Here is a 15,772-nt window from a genome sequence, read left to right as displayed (position 1 = left end):
CTGCATCCTGTTATGTCCAAAGTTCTTTAAAAAGCCCTGTGAAGTCAACTGGATGAACAAGTAGGCCCATTAATAGTTGAGTATAAGGCATGCTTTTGCAAAAGGCAATCGTGTAGAGAACAGATATGGGAACCAAAGTCAATTTTGCAAAGATGATGATTTGTAAATACTGTGGCAACTTATGCCAAGTGTCAGAAAGGCTTAAGATTTGATAGAAAAATCTTGATTCAGTACTTAAGAGGAATTCAAAAGGGACAGGAAAACAGTGGCAGCTATCCAACAGACATTAATGAGTACAACCCTAAATGTTAAATTGACCCCCTCCAATTTAAAATAATTCTGAAAAAAGTTATGAAGACATAGGTGAAGGAGATAAGGGAAGCCAAATTGAAATTAAAAAAGAGCAGGGAAACAACATGAGGTGTATGGCTTTAGTACACACTCACTATTCTAAGAAACTCTAGAGAAGTCAAACTTGACCTTGAAAAGTTTCATAAAATGTCACAGAAAACGGTCTAAATTTCATCTGTGAGAAAACTCAGTATTGGACAGGAAGGCTACAGATAATCTCTCCATTATAACATGGTATGAGGAAGTGTCACAAGATACATACGTTAAATATCCAGCAGAGATCATCCAATTAGCAAGACATCATTTATTTATTTATTTATTTATTTATGCTAGTCTGACAAGAGCCATCAGGTTCTCTTTTGCATCGGACCAGGGTTTCACAAGTATATCATAGTTACCTAAGAAACAACAATTTTAATATGACAAATAGTATTAAAATGATTTGAATATCTGAAGTGGCAATGTAAGTAATACTGACTATAAACTAAAAAAATTAATGATGACAGTACTAGTAGTATTACAGTTGTTGCCACTAATGATTGTGGTGGTGAGAGTAGTGACGATGACAATAACAGTGGCAGGTATAAAAGGGTTTGTAAATGTACAAGATAGTTTTCTGATATAGTGAGTTCCATGGAAAGGAAATTTAAGAAGCCTTCACCAGCTAAGAATTCTGTGAAAAGGGGAAGATCTGAGTGGCGCATAATTATATGCTCACATGTCGGTTCAAAGTGCAATTTAAAGCAGCCAAACCTGGCTACTTCAGGACGTTTGTAGAGGACGCACATTGGTGACTTTCTGTTAATGGATGTAATCTCTCTGAACACATTCCTCTTGTTTATCTTCATGATTATTGGATGTGTGTAGCACATTATGTGATAAATCAGAGCATGTGTATGCCCCTACTCCACCCAGTTGTCAGTTACATCTGTTGCTTCTTAAAAAGATGTAGTCTTCTCAATTTATGGAACTTCTGGACATACTTTGTTTGAGCCACATCTCTGACGGAAGTATCATATGTACGTCCATGTCTTGAAATATGTGACAGACTTTGTTATGATGAGGTGGCAGAGATCGAACATTAGCGTGTGCAGTATGAAGTAGTAGTGACTTTAGGCCGGTGAACAAAGCATACCAGACTGCATTGTGGTAGGGGAGCAAGGTTCCTTGAAGTGAAAGTGGAAGATATCTCCCGGAGGAGGGAGGTTTTGTGGCAAAGGCCAGCAGGCTTTGCACTGGTCAGTGAATTGTCAACTGAAGACAGGAGGAGAAAGTTACTGAACAAAGCTAGAATAATCTATGCACAGCAATACTGAAAGTGAGATAAACTGAATGAAAGCAGTGTCTTATTATTGGTCCTAGTGATTAGTAACCAGAGTAATATGATGATAAATTATTAAAGTAGAAATAAGACTGTAAATTATCATCTGAATCAGTCTTATGAGCGTTTTGAAGTAATAGTGAATTAATGAATAGTATTGATGTTAGAGGTATGATAATTGAGCAGAAAATTAGTACTAAAAGTAATCCTATAGAATAATAAGAGGGGAAACTGTTTTAAGTATAATATTAGTAAAACAAATTGTTTCTTTGCAAAAAAAGGACATGAAAGTAAACACACAAAATTAGAGGCAACAAGAGTTGACAAAATTTTTGGGTTCTAAAGTCGAGACAATCGAGCTGACCTGCATTGCAGACTGATTATTCCTATTTTAGGTCTTCACCATTATCCTGCCATCATTTGTCCACACGTTCTGCAGCTGAAAATATTGAGATCCTTGCTTATTGTCAAACTAACTACAGGAGTTTCTGGCTCAAAAGCTTCTCAGATGATGCGGAGTCATTGTAACAGAAAATCTGTTTTTGTCAATGCAAAACTACTACTCTAATAACACTCTGCTGCAGAAAGTATTGTAATTCATGGTCACACAAAAATGACTTGACTGAGAAGCAGGAAAGAAAAATTCTCAGGACAATATTTGGACCAGTTTTCTGTGAATGAATTTGGATAAAGAGACCCTTAGGAGAGCTCTATAGACAGACAGAAACAATAACGGACACCTTTAGATATAGAGGGATGAAATTCTGTGGATGCATCACAGGATGACCGACGACAGGTTCACAAGGCAGATCTTTGAGGTAGCAATCACTAGAAAAAACAGTTCAAAATGGGTCATAGGTACAGAAGAAGTTGAACTGTCACAAGATAACATAATAAATCGAAAGAGAGTCTAGAAAGACTATGAAACATACTTAAATAGCAACACGTGGAAAACGGAAATGGATATAAATATTTGGAAGACCACAAGAGAGACCACAGAGGACATACACCATGTGATCAAAAGTATCCAGACACCTGGTTGAAAATGGCTTAAAAGTTTGTGGCGCCTCCCATCGGTAATCCAGGAATTGAATATGGTGTTGGTCCATCCTTATCCTTGGTGACAGCTTCCACTCTTGCAAGCATACGTTCAACAAGGTGCTGGATGTTTCTTGGGGAATGGCAGCCCATTCTTAAGAGTGTTGCACTGAGGAGAGGTATCGATGTCAGTCGGTGATGCATGGCATGAAGTCAGCGTTCCAAAACATCCCAAAGGTATTCTAAAGGATTCAGGTCAGTTCTCTATGCAGGCCAGTCTGTTACAGGGATGTTATTGTCGTATAACAACTCTACCACAGGCCATGCGTTATGAACAGGTGCTTGATCATGTTGAAAGATGCAATTGCCATCCCCAAATTGCTCTTCAACGGTGGGAAGCAAGTAGGTGCTTAAAACATCAATGTAGGCCTGTGCTGTGATAGCGCCATGCAAAACAACAAGGGGTGCAAGCCCCCTCCACGAAGAACATTATGCCACCATAACACCAGAACCACCTCCGAATTTTACTGTTGGCACTACACACACTGGTAGATGATGTTCACCAGGTATTTGCCATACCCACACCCTGCCATCAAGTCACCACATTGTGTACCATAATTCTTGACTCCACACAATGATTTTCCATTGTTCAATTGTCCAATGTTTTCGCTCCTTACACCAAGCGAGGTGTCATTTTAAATTTACCTGCATCATGTATGGCTTATGGGCAGGTGCTGGATGGTGAAATATAAGTTTTTTCACCTCCCACCTAACAATCATAATAACTGCAGTGAATAATGTAGTAGTCCAGAATTCCTGTGTAATGGTCTGTATAGATGTCTCTCTGTTACTCATTACAACCCTCTTCAAGTGCTGACAGTTTCTGTCAGCCACCAAACGAGGTCAGCCTGTACGCTACTGTGCTGTACATCTCCCTTCACGTTTCCACTTCACTATCACATCGAAAACAGTGGACCTAGGATTGTTTAGGTGTGTGGAAATCTGGCATACACACACGACACAAGTGATACCCAATCACCTGACCAAGTTCGAAGTCTGTGGGTTCCGCAGAGTGCCGCATTCTGCTCTCTCATAATGTCTAATAACTACAGAGTTTGCTGATATGGAGTATGTGGCAGTAGAAAGCAGCACAATGCACCTAATATGATAAACCTGTGTTTTTGGGGGTGTTTGGATATTTTTGATCACATTGTGTATTTAAAGAAATTGGGAAGGATGTAGGAATAAGAAAATTTTAAATTTAGATACGATCTCTTAAATGTTTATGTATGAGATGATGATGATGATGATGATGATGATGATGATGATGATGATGATGATGATGATGATGATGACGCAATCTGGAAAGTCCCATAATTATCAGTGTGAGGAGATTAGCAATAGTCAGGGTAATCTGATTGTCAGTAGACCTTACAGAAGTTATCTGCAATAACAGCTTCTGCTTTTTAAGATGCGATGTGTCACTTTCTGCAACCCTCGAGACGATATGATTTGTAGAACACAATGTGTGGATCTAAGAATGAATGAAAAAGTGAACCAATGAATGAATAACCTTCACACCCTCTTTCTGGCCAGGATATAGGCTAGTATGATTTCACACTGAAAGAGAAATCAGATATACAAAGAAAATAAAAAAATTAAGAAATGCTTTCAGCACATGAAAACACACTAAGATTACCCTATTCTACTGAAAGGGAAGTGATAGCTGTGTAACCAGAACCTGTGTAGGTTCCAAAAGGCTATATCCTGGACACAAAGATATAAATGCAGGATAAATTTATGTTTAGATGTATCGCTATAAAGCTTTTATTTCCAGAAGAACCATTCAATTTATCAAGAGTACATCTTCTATACAGCTGAAAGGAAGGGGAAACTACAGCCGTAATTTTTTCCGAGGTCTTGAAGCTTTACTGTATGGTTAAATGATCGTGGCGTCCTCTTGGGTAACATATTCCGGCGGTAAAATTGTCCCCCAATCGGATCTCGGGGCAGGGACTACTCAAGAGGGCATTGTTATCAGGAGAAGAAAACTGGCGTTCTACGGATCGGAGTGTGGAATGTCAGATCCCTTAATCGGGTAGGTAGATGAGAAAATTTAAAAAGGGAAATGGATAGGTTAAACTTAGATATAGTGGGAATTAGTGCAGTTCGGTGGCAGGAGGAACATGACTTTTGGTTAGGTGAATACAGGGTTATAAACACAACATCAAATAGTGGTAATGCAGGAGTAGGTTTAATAATGAATAAAAAAATAGTGCGGGTAAGCTGCTACAAACAGCATAGTGAACACATTATTGTGGCCAAGATACACATGAAGCCCACGCCTACTACAGTAGTAAAAGTTTAAATGCCAACTAGCTCTGCATACGATGAAGACATTGAAGAAATGTATGATGAGATAAAAGAAATTATTCAAGTAGTGAAGGGAGACGAAAGTTTAATAGTCATGGGTGACTGGAATTTGAGAGTAGGAAAAGGGAGAGAAGGAAACATAGTAGGTGAATATGGATTGGGGCTAAGAAATGAAAGAGGCAGCCGCCTGGTAGAGTTTTGCACAGAGCATAACTTGATCATAGCTACCACTGGGTTCAAGCATCATGAAAGAACGTTGTATACATAGAAGAATCCTGGAGATACTCGAAGGTATCAGATAATCATATAATGGTAAGACAGAGATTAGGAACAAGGTTTTAAACTGTAAGACATTTCCAGGGGCAGATGTGGACTCTGACCACAATCTATTAGTTATGAACTGTAGATTAAAACGGAAGAAACTGCAAAAACGTGGGAATTTAAGGAGATGGGACCTGGATAAACTGAAAGAACCAGAGGCTGTACAGAGTTTAATAAGTCACAGCTTCAAAATACTAAAGTGAATTCCCTATTGATGAATGGAAAAACTGGTAGAAGCCGACCTTGGCGAAGATCAGTTTGGATTCCGCAGAAATGTTGGAACACTTGAGGCAATACTGACCCTACGACTAATCTTTGAAAATAGATTAAGGAAAGGCAAACCCACATTTCTAGCATTTGTAGACTTAGAGAAAGCTGTTGACAATATTGACTGGAATACTCTTTCAAATTCTGAAGGTGGCAGGGGTAAAATACAGGGAGCAAAAGGCTATTTACAATTTGTACAGAAACCAGATGGCAGTTATAAGAGTCGAGGGGCATGAAAGGGAAGCAGCGGTAGGGAAGGGAGTGAGACAGGGTTGTAGCCTCTCCCCGATGTTATTCAATCTGTATATTGAGCAAGCAGTAAAGGAAACAAAAGAAAAATTTGGAGTAGGTATTAAAATCGATGGAGAAGAAATAAAAACATTGAGGTTCGCCGATGACATTGTAATTCTGTCAGAGACAGCAAAACGTGGAAGGGCAGTTGAATGGAAGGGATAGTGTCTTGAAAGGAGGATATAAGATGAACATCAACAAAAGCAAAATGAGGATAATGGAATGTAGTCGAATTAAGTCGGGTGATGCTGAGGAATTAGATTAGGAAATGAGACACTTAAAGTAGTAAAGGAGTTTTGCTATTTGGGGATCAAAATAACTGATGATGGTCGAAGTAGAGAGGATATAAAATGTAGACTGGCAATGGCAAGGAAAGCGTTTCTGAAGAAGAGAAATTTGTTAACATAGAGGATATATGTATGTGTCAGGAAATCGTTCCTGAAAGTATTTGTATGGAGTGTAGCCATGTATGGAAGTGAAACGTGGACGATAAATAGTTTGGACAAGAAGAGAATAGAAGCTTTCGAAATGTGGTTCTACAGAAGAATGCTGAATATTAGATGGGTAGATCACATAACTAATGAGGAGATATTGAATAGAATTGGGGAGAACAGGAGTTTGTGGCACAACTTGACTAGAAGAAGGGACCGGTTGGTAGGACGTATTCTGAGGCATCAAGGGATCACAAATTTAGCATTGGAGGGCAACGTGGAGGGTAAATATCGTAGAGGTAGACCAAAAGATGAATAAACTAAGCAGATTCAGAAGGATGTAGGTTGCAGTAAGTACTGGGAGATGAAGCAGCTTGCACAGGATAGAGTAGCATGGAGAGCTGCATCAAACCAGTCTCAGTATTGAAGATGACAACAACAACAACAACAACAACAACAACAACAACAACATCTATATGCATGCATGTATGTGGTATGTTTCACAATTTGGTGTAAGTTCAATGTTTCCATTCACCTTTGACAAACATTCAGTGTCCCCTCCACTGGACACGCAACAGACATCGAGGCAATAGACTTGTCTCATACTTATTGAAGCACATTAGGAGATCTTGTGCGCAAAGTTGTTTTTTTAGTGAACCTTAAGTTGTTGCATGGCAAGACAAATGGATGGAGCCTTCCACAAACCCCGAAAAAATGACATATTGCAAGATCAGACAAATTTCAAGGCCAGCAGCTGAATGTGAGACGTGTATGCCCCTTATGGCTGATACCTCAATAAGGCAGCTTATTGTTACGAAGTGCTCTTTCATGCAGGTGGCAGTGTGGTGATGCTCCATCCTGTTGAAAAATGATTTTTTTTTCCTCTGGATAGTTTCCTTTGCATGTATCTAGAAACCTTTTGTTATTTCTATTTATGTCTACATTTCATGTGTTGCAACATTCCTTGCTGTACTGATCATATTCCTGATTTATTTATTTATTCGTTCAGCATGTACAAGGCAAATATTACAGTGTCATTACAATCCACCAGGAAATTACAAAACTACACAATGCTACTTATAGTTTTGAGCCAATCTATATAATTCCTAATTAATATCATGGAAGTCTTGCTTCATTAAATTACATAATGTGAATAACAAATCATGACCACCACCAAGAAATGGTTTCTGTTTACAATTCACAATACATTACTTTTATCTTTGTTATTACTCATTTTAAGTGCAGTTGTTACTTTTTAAAAAACAATTGACTGATTTAGTTACCTTAATTCAACTTGCTGTTAGAGATGACTCAGTCTTTACTGTTAATATGAAATAGTTTGTTTAATCCGACACGTTTCTCATTAGGTGTCATCTCTGGGTTTGATGACTGAATTTTTGGATTATCCATGATGTTAAAGGTCTTCTGCTAGGCTCCAGTAACAGACTTGTTTTACTGCTATTGTAGTTGTCCACATTCTGATTGCTTCTTCATATGTATTCATTGTATACTGGCTCTTCATAATTCGGCACGTGAATTTATCTGCAGTTGTATTAACCCCTCCCCTCCTATGAAATGTATGAAAGCACATTCATTCATTTGAAGAGGACACCATCCTCATGTTGACCTTGTTGTTTATTTCCTATTTATGATAATATATGAATATTTGTCATTTATATGCCTATAAAATAACAGCACTTCATGTAATAATTCCTATCGCTTTCATGTCATGCTGTACTCATTAGTTTCCTCTGTGGATGAAACTGATGTGACATTTAACGAATTTGGTGTTCCATGCAGTGAGCTATCTCAAGAGAATGGCATAATATTCAATGCTGCCGTTGGGAAAAAATACATTTAATAGCAGTTCAGATAGAAATTTTTCAGTTCATTTCTTTACCAGTTTCATCACTAAAAATCGGACGATTTTTTTACGTTTTTCTCTGGTACTTCGCCTTCCTGTATGTGCATGGCACGTTAAAGATGTTTCAGGCTTTAAATTTTGAAGTATCAAGTAGGAAATTTGATTTCAAATGAATCAATGTTTTTATAGTTATTTACACAGCTGAAACTCAAGTGCTGAAATGAAGTGTTAATTTTACGTATAATTTTCTTCGGTAACTGGTACAGTTATGTAGTCTCTCTTTGATAATATTGTCCCCAGGGGCTCAGCATTCATTTGCTGAGTACAGGCTTGGCGACCCCGGGGTCCTGAGCTGGGGACTGGTCAGTGCCGCCAGTCTCCTGTGACCGTAACCCCCGGACATGTTTCAGCGACCACCGTATGGCGCGGCGGTGGAATGTTGTGTGCTGCGGGGAATGGTAATCTTGGCTTAACCGCCTGGATTGCGAGGAAGGCCAACCTCTATAAAAACCCCTCAATCTTCCGGTGTGCTCCGCACCTATGAGATGCATGGCTGTTGAGGTGGAACAGTTGCAAGCGGGCAACCTCTGGGGCACCTGCCGCACCCCAGTTGTATAAGGCTTACTCAGGCACGCGGGGCTCTGTCTGAGCGGACCTTTAGTTCCCTAGCTGCTCGTGGGACCGCAATGGACCCTTCGACCTCTACATTTCCCCCTACCAGTGGCTTGGGTGGGCCACTGGTAGGAAAACACACCCCATCGAAGAAGCAACTTCGTGCTGCGAGTCCTCCAGCGCCTAGTGTTGATCGAGGTTTATCAGACTGTCGTGACAGAGCACATGCTGATAATCAGAATGTGTTTTTGATTATTAAACGATGGAGGGTAGCTTTGAGAGGGTTTCTCCCTTTTACATCCACAAGGGTCTTGAGGGAATTGCAGGAACACTTAAATCTGTGAAGCGACTGCGCAATGGGACTCTGTTAGTTGAGCCATCTAGTTCCCGTCAAGTTGCTTCTCTTCGGAAAGCAACCTGTCTCGTTGAGTACGCTATCGAGACCGAGCTCCACTCCACTCTGAACTACAGTAAGGGTGTTGTGACATGTAGGGACTTAGTGGATATCCCCACAGACGAGTTAAAATCTGAATGGGCTGATGAAGGTATTGTTGACGTGTAGCATATTATGAAAAGTTGATGGGGACCTAGTAAAATCCGACTCGTTTATTCTCACGTTCAGTTGCCCACGACTCCCAGAGCATGTTAAAGCGGGGCTCTTACGTTTGCCAGTAAGGCCATATTCACCAACCCAATGTGCTGTTTTACATGTCAGTGCTTTGGGCATACTACGGTGGGGTGCAATGGGATAGCCACTTGTGGTAAATGTGGTCAGCCTGCCCATGAAGGAGCTGATTGTTCATCGCCTGTGAAGTGCGTGAATTGCTGTGGGAGTCACCCTGTCTGGAGCCGGGTCTGCCCCATCTATTTCGACGAACGGAAGATACAGGAGATTAAAACATCTAAGCGCATCCCCTATGGTGAGGCCAAGAAGCTCTTTAAGGCCATGCAACCTCCTGTGTTTACTACATCTTTCGCTTCTGCTCTGAAAAAACCGGTACAACTGGCCACTGTTGCTACGCAAACGGAGGTTGCTAGTGATAGCACTAATACCTGCGTTTGCCAGTGCACTTGTGCTGCTGCGGTTGTTTTGCAACCTGCGGCTCTCCCCGCAACGTCGGACAAGGCTGTGGTTGCTGACATTGGGGTACTTCCTCCCTCTTCCCATATGGGGCCTTCTGCCCAGGCGAGTAATGCTCCACCTGTTGACAAGGCTCTGCATTCTAAGCCCTCCCAAGACAAAGACGCCAAAGCTGAAGGTTTTGCCACCTGAGGAGACTAGTCAGGGTCGGTTCGATGATGAGGCCGTTGCACTGACATCTCCCAGTGGGTCGTCATCGGAGCTGATGGACATTGACGTCCACCAGGGGCGATCTTCTCGCCCCAGGAATAAATCTCTGGCCAGTACGGGCTCTCCTCCAAAGCACAGAGGCAGGGTGAGAGTTCAGCCTCCCTGATCACTGGCTCCCATATTACAGTGGAACCTGAGTGGGTTCAGTACGCATGTGGCCGAATTACAACTCCTTGTACGAGAGTGCCCTTTGTGCTTATGTCTCCGAGACACATTTTCAGGCCACTGATGCTCCTTCTTTACGGGGCTATACCGTCTATCGCAAAGATGATCTGACGGGGGAAAGGGCAAAGGGTGCTGTTGCGGTTTTTGTCCATGACATGCACCCCTCATTTGAGCTCCCTCTCGTTACAGACTTGCAAGCAGTTTCAGTTGACCTTCTAGTGGGTCGGAGGCTCACAGTCTGTTCACTTTACTTACCACCTCAGGATGCGATAGACTCTGAGGCTCTCGCAGACCTTACTAGCCAACTCCCCCACTCATTTCTTCTTCTGGGGGACATCAATGCTCATAATGTCTTATGGGGCTCTTCGACTTATTGCCCCAGGGGTCGCATTCTGGAAAGCCTCATGATGTCTGAAGAACTGTGCATCCTTAACTCTGGTGCTCCCACTCATTTCTGCACTGCTTCTGGGTCATCATCAGCTATTGACCTTTCCTTTCGCTTTCCAGCACTCGCGGATTCTGCTCTGTGGGAGGTTGCTGCTGACCTCCATTCTAGTGACCACTTCCCCCTTTGGATTCGCCTCCTGGATGAGGCTATGGCATTACCAGTGCCGCCCCGGTGGCACCTCTGCTGAGCTGACTGGACACTTTTCAGCCAACTGGCTGTTTTGGAACACCGTGCCAGCGTCCACGAATGGGTAGACCATGTTACAGCCGTGATCTCCCATGCTGCTGAATTGTCAATCCCACAGTCATCCGGTCATCCCAAGAGGCGTCCTGTCCCTTTGTGGACCACTGAGTGCCGCTCAGCCATCCGAGCCCGCCGTGCATCTCTGCGCCGCTTCAAGTACCGTCCCTCAGCTGACAATCTTGTGGCCTTTCGGGTGGCAAGGGCCAAAGTGCGGCGTGTGATTAAAGAGAGCAAACGATGGTCATGGCAATCGTTCTTGAACTCCATCTCCCGCTCCACTAATTCTACGAAGTATGGGAAGCCATCAGGAGGATTTCCGGGAAAGGCAGCCAACTACCTGTCACGGCATTGCTGCATCAGGGAAGTCTTCTCACGGCGCCGAGAGACATTGCCCAGACACTGGCCATGCATTTTGCAGCATCTACCGCCACTATTAACTGTGATCCAGATTTCTGCCGCTACCGCACTGTCATCAAGAGGGATCACTTGGACTTCCGGTCTCCAAATTCTGAGCCCTACAACTGCCCCTTCACAATGTGGGACCTGGATTCGGCGCTGTCTGTGGCTCATGATACTGTGCCTGGTCATGATCAAATCCGGTACAGCATGCTGCAGCACTTGCTACTGCCTTCCAAGGAAGTTCTCCTGAATTGTTTTAATATGATATGGTAATCCGGCACGTACCCTGACTCGTGGCGGGAGGTGATTTTGATTCCCCTCTTCAAACCGGGGAAGGACCGAACGCATCCCAGTAGTTATCAGAGTATTGCTTTGACGAGCTGTGTTGGGAAGACGTTGGAACGCATGGTCAACTGTTGCCTGGTTTGGCTGCTCGAGACCAGGCAGCTCCTTAGCCCCTCTCAGTGTGGCTTTCGGAGATGTCGTTCAACTATAGATAACTTGACCTTGCTTGAGGCAGCCATCCAGCAGGCCTTCCTGTGTAACCAGCATTGTCTAGGTGTATTCTTTGACATTCATAAGGTGTATGACACTACTTGGCACCGCCATATCCTCAATCAACTCCATGAGTGGGGCTTCCGTGGCCGTCTCCCCATCTTCAAACTTTCTTTCCCACCGCCTCTTTCGATATAGGGTTGGTTATGTGCTGTTTGATTTATATGTGCAGGAGAATGGTGTTCCTCAGGGAAGCGTTTTAAGTGTCACCCTCTTTGCCGTCGCCATTAACAGTATCACGTGCACTATCCGGAGTCCTGCCCAATGCTCCTTGTTTGTGGACGATTCTGCTGTTTTCTGTTTTTCCTCCAGTCTTGTAACTGCTAGTCGGCAGTTGCAGCTTACGATACAGCGATTAGAGGCATGGACTGCGAAGACGGGTTTTACCTTTTCTGCAGACAAATGTGTGTGTGTGTTCATTTTAATCGTTCTCGACGTCTTTTTACCTCCCCTGAATTGCATCTGAGGGACACCGTTCTTCCTTTTAGCAACACAGTGCGTTCCCTGGGCCTCACTTTTGATTCCAAGTTGTCATGGTTGCCTCACCTTAGACCTCAAGGTGCGGGCCCTGAAGGCACTGAATATTTTGAAGTGAAGTGTCTGAGCCATCAGTCCTAGGGAGCAGATCAGGCGCGTCTGCTGCAGTTTTATAGGGCTTTCGTCCGATCGCGTCTTGACTATGGTTGCACCGTGTATGGGTCAGCAAGGCCTTCGTATCTGAAGATTCTTGACGCAGTACACCATGAGGGTATCAGGCTGGCCACTGGTGCCTTCCGTACCAGTCCCATCCCCAGCCTATGTGCTGAGGCAGCGGAACCGCCGCTCGCCATCCTGCGGAAACTCCTCATGGTGTGACGGGTGTGTCAATTCCTTGCCTGTCCTACCTCCGCTGCGTATCCTACCATTGCCCGACCGCCTATGGAACGTCTCTTTTTCCAGTCTCCCAGGGCAACGAGACAATTTGGGATTCGTGCCAAGCATTTGCTTGAGTCCCTTGGTGTGGAGCGTGTGGCCCCCCAACAACAAGGTTTTACTTGCCCGCCTCCCTGGTTCCTCCAGAGGCCCATCGTCCTTTTAGACTTGTCGGAGTACCGGAGGAGCTGCACTCCTGTGTTTGTTTTTACCTCCTTATTTTATGATATTTTAAACCAGCATCCCGACCATGTACCAGTATTTACGGATGGCTCTAAACAGGGGACTGTGTTGGTTATGCTGTTGTTTTCCCTGATCGAGTCGTCAAGTTACGGTTTCCTGCGTTGTTTACCATCTTCGATGCCGAATTGTTTGCAATCTTGCGGGCATTGGAGCAGATGAGATGCGTTCCCGGTCTTAAGTTCATCTGTTCTGACTCCCTGAGTGCCCTTCAGACCATGCAACACTTGTACCCAGCGGATACGGTCGTCCACAACATCCATGATGCCCTACTCCACCTGCAACGGCAGGGGAAGGAGGTTTCTTTCTGCTGGGTGCCGGGGCACGTGGGTATTAGGGGCAACGAACTGGCGGATGTGGCTGCCAAAGATGCATGTTCCCTCCCTCACGTTGTTGCATGTGCCGTGCCCCTCCATGCTGTTACCTCCCTCCTGCATTTTCGCGTTCTGTGTCAGTGGGAAGAGGAGTGGCTGGCAGTCGGTGAAAATAATCTGCGTCTGGTCAAGGCCACCATGCGCCCATGGCGTACATCCTACCAGTCATGCAGGCGGGATGAGGTTCTCCTCACTCACCTCCGCATCGGGCACAGTCCCTTAACGCATGGTTTTTTACTCCGGCGGGAGGACCCCCCCAATCTGCAGTGCTTGTGGCGTCCAGATTACTGTCCGCCACATTTTACTTGACTGTCTTTTATTCTCTGACCAGAGGGCGGTGGTTTCCTTGCCACCGGATTTGCCCTCTATTTTACAAGATGACGTAACGACTGTAGTTAAGGTCTTAAGGTTTTGTGTCCTGTCCAATTTGTTCCCTCGGATTTTAGGGAGAGGGTTTTAATGTGCTGCTGGGTGACTGGCTCACCCAGGTTTTAGGTAAGAGGTCTGCCAGTCACGATTACCTCCTTGTTTCCCTTCGGTTTCTGTTCTCTTTTCCTTGTTTCCCTTCCTTTTTAGTGTGTTCCTTCTCCTCTTGTTTTGCCTCTGTATGTGAGGATTTGGAACTGCGTCAGGTCTGTGTCTTTTAGCCATTCTCCTTGTTCGCTGTTCGTCTTAGTTCCTTCACTGCATGTGTTCCTGTTTTTTATGCGTTTGGGCGCTGATAACCACGCTGTTTAGTGCCCGTAAACCTCAAACACACACACACACACACACACACACACACACACACACACACACTCTCTCTCTCTCTTTGATAATATTATTTCCAAGTATTGTTTGGAACAATCAGATGTTAGTGGTTGATAACACAATTTTATTTGTTTACTGTTTCATCAATTTTAAATCTCCAGTAATTCTTTGTAATGTTTCAGGTGGCAGCTTCATTAAGAAATGCATCTGATAGTTTAAGGTACGTTTTTATTATTCACTGTAGAATTTTTTGAGCAGTATAAATTTTTACTTACTCCATGTGAAAGGAAAACAAACAATAACCCTTAGGGACCAAAATACAGAAGTTATTCTTAAAAAGTTCTATTTTTGGAGTTCTATTTCTTCTATATATTAAACATATATAGTATATACAGACTAGAGCAATATTATGCATGTTATCAGAGAAAACACTACTATATCTACTATTCTGTTGTTGCAGAAGATTAAAAAGTAGCTTTGCAATATTACACCATACATCAGTCCCATTCATAACATTGGTTTGCAATAACAACACAAACGGCAAAAATGAAAACTAAAACCCTCGCATTAAATACTGTACTGTAAATTGAAAAAATTATAAACTTCAATAATTTTCTAATAGTAAAAATCTAGTATGTTGTGCTGTCACAGAGAGGAACAAAAATGCCTGAAAATTGTACTCTTAGATAATTTTCTAATGGCAAACATTCAGCACATTGTGCTGTCACAGAAAGAAACTAAAATGCTTGCTAACATCATGGCCAGCTGGAAGAACTTCTGTAAAACGAATGATCAGGTCAGATGTTGAAGCAAAACTTTCTAAACTGTCAAAGGCATTTAACACTTCATGGTGGGTAGGCAGAATGGTCTTGTCCTCCTCACATTCTTGTGATGTATTTTGCACCTCAGACAAATGTTTGTACATCAGGTTCAGTATTTGAAATGTGTTGCAAAATATTCCATTGTCAGGCAAAGTGATATTGTTGTTACCATCTAACTTGCCAACATATTGTCTCCAGGCACTTCTGTAAGTGTTATGAGGAAACTGATGGAACTATTCCCAGCTTGTATTGCATCCAATGCTATCCAAATTGTTGTTTCCATCTAGTTTTCAGCAATACAGATTGCGCAAGTGGCTTGCGATACAATGTCTTCATAGCAGCAGTAATGCCTTGATTCAAAGGCAGAAGGCAACTTAATGTATTTTAAGTAAAAAGTGAACATTTACATTAGTTAATATTAAAGCAAAAGAAACCATTTATTATTAACTGTCAATCCAAGCTTTCCAATAGTGAGAGTAGGTGCAAAGTAAAGCATTAATTACATGTTCTTGAAACATATCAATTTCTCAGATTTACTGATGACCCAAGAATGTTGTTTATCTATGTCATATGAATTACAGACAAGTACAGCAGTTAAACATTGTTTACTGCTGGCCCTTCCATGCCACATGTCACCTTTTATTT

At 42.8% G+C, this 15,772-nt stretch overlaps 1 protein-coding gene across 13 annotated transcripts in view; it reads left to right on the top strand.

Moving 5' to 3' along the window:
- Positions 1-15,772, top strand: part of LOC126108118 (zinc finger protein ZFP2-like) — a 205,158-nt gene that overhangs the window by 34,673 nt on the left and 154,713 nt on the right. For 7 of the 13 annotated variants that reach the window (XM_049913362.1, XM_049913359.1, XM_049913360.1 and 4 more), the window contains one exon: positions 14,489-14,526. The exons of the other annotated variants lie outside the window; for them this stretch is intronic. In XM_049913362.1, the coding sequence (XP_049769319.1) occupies positions 14,489-14,526 (38 nt within the window). The remainder of the gene's footprint in view (positions 1-14,488; positions 14,527-15,772) is intronic. 13 annotated transcript variants of the gene reach the window in all.

Source organism: Schistocerca cancellata, chromosome 11 (assembly GCF_023864275.1).
Source record: "Schistocerca cancellata isolate TAMUIC-IGC-003103 chromosome 11, iqSchCanc2.1, whole genome shotgun sequence".
Lineage (NCBI taxonomy): Eukaryota > Metazoa > Arthropoda > Insecta > Orthoptera > Acrididae > Schistocerca > Schistocerca cancellata.
Note: the sequence above shows the minus strand (reverse complement) of the source record. Positions and strands in the feature narration are given on the sequence as shown.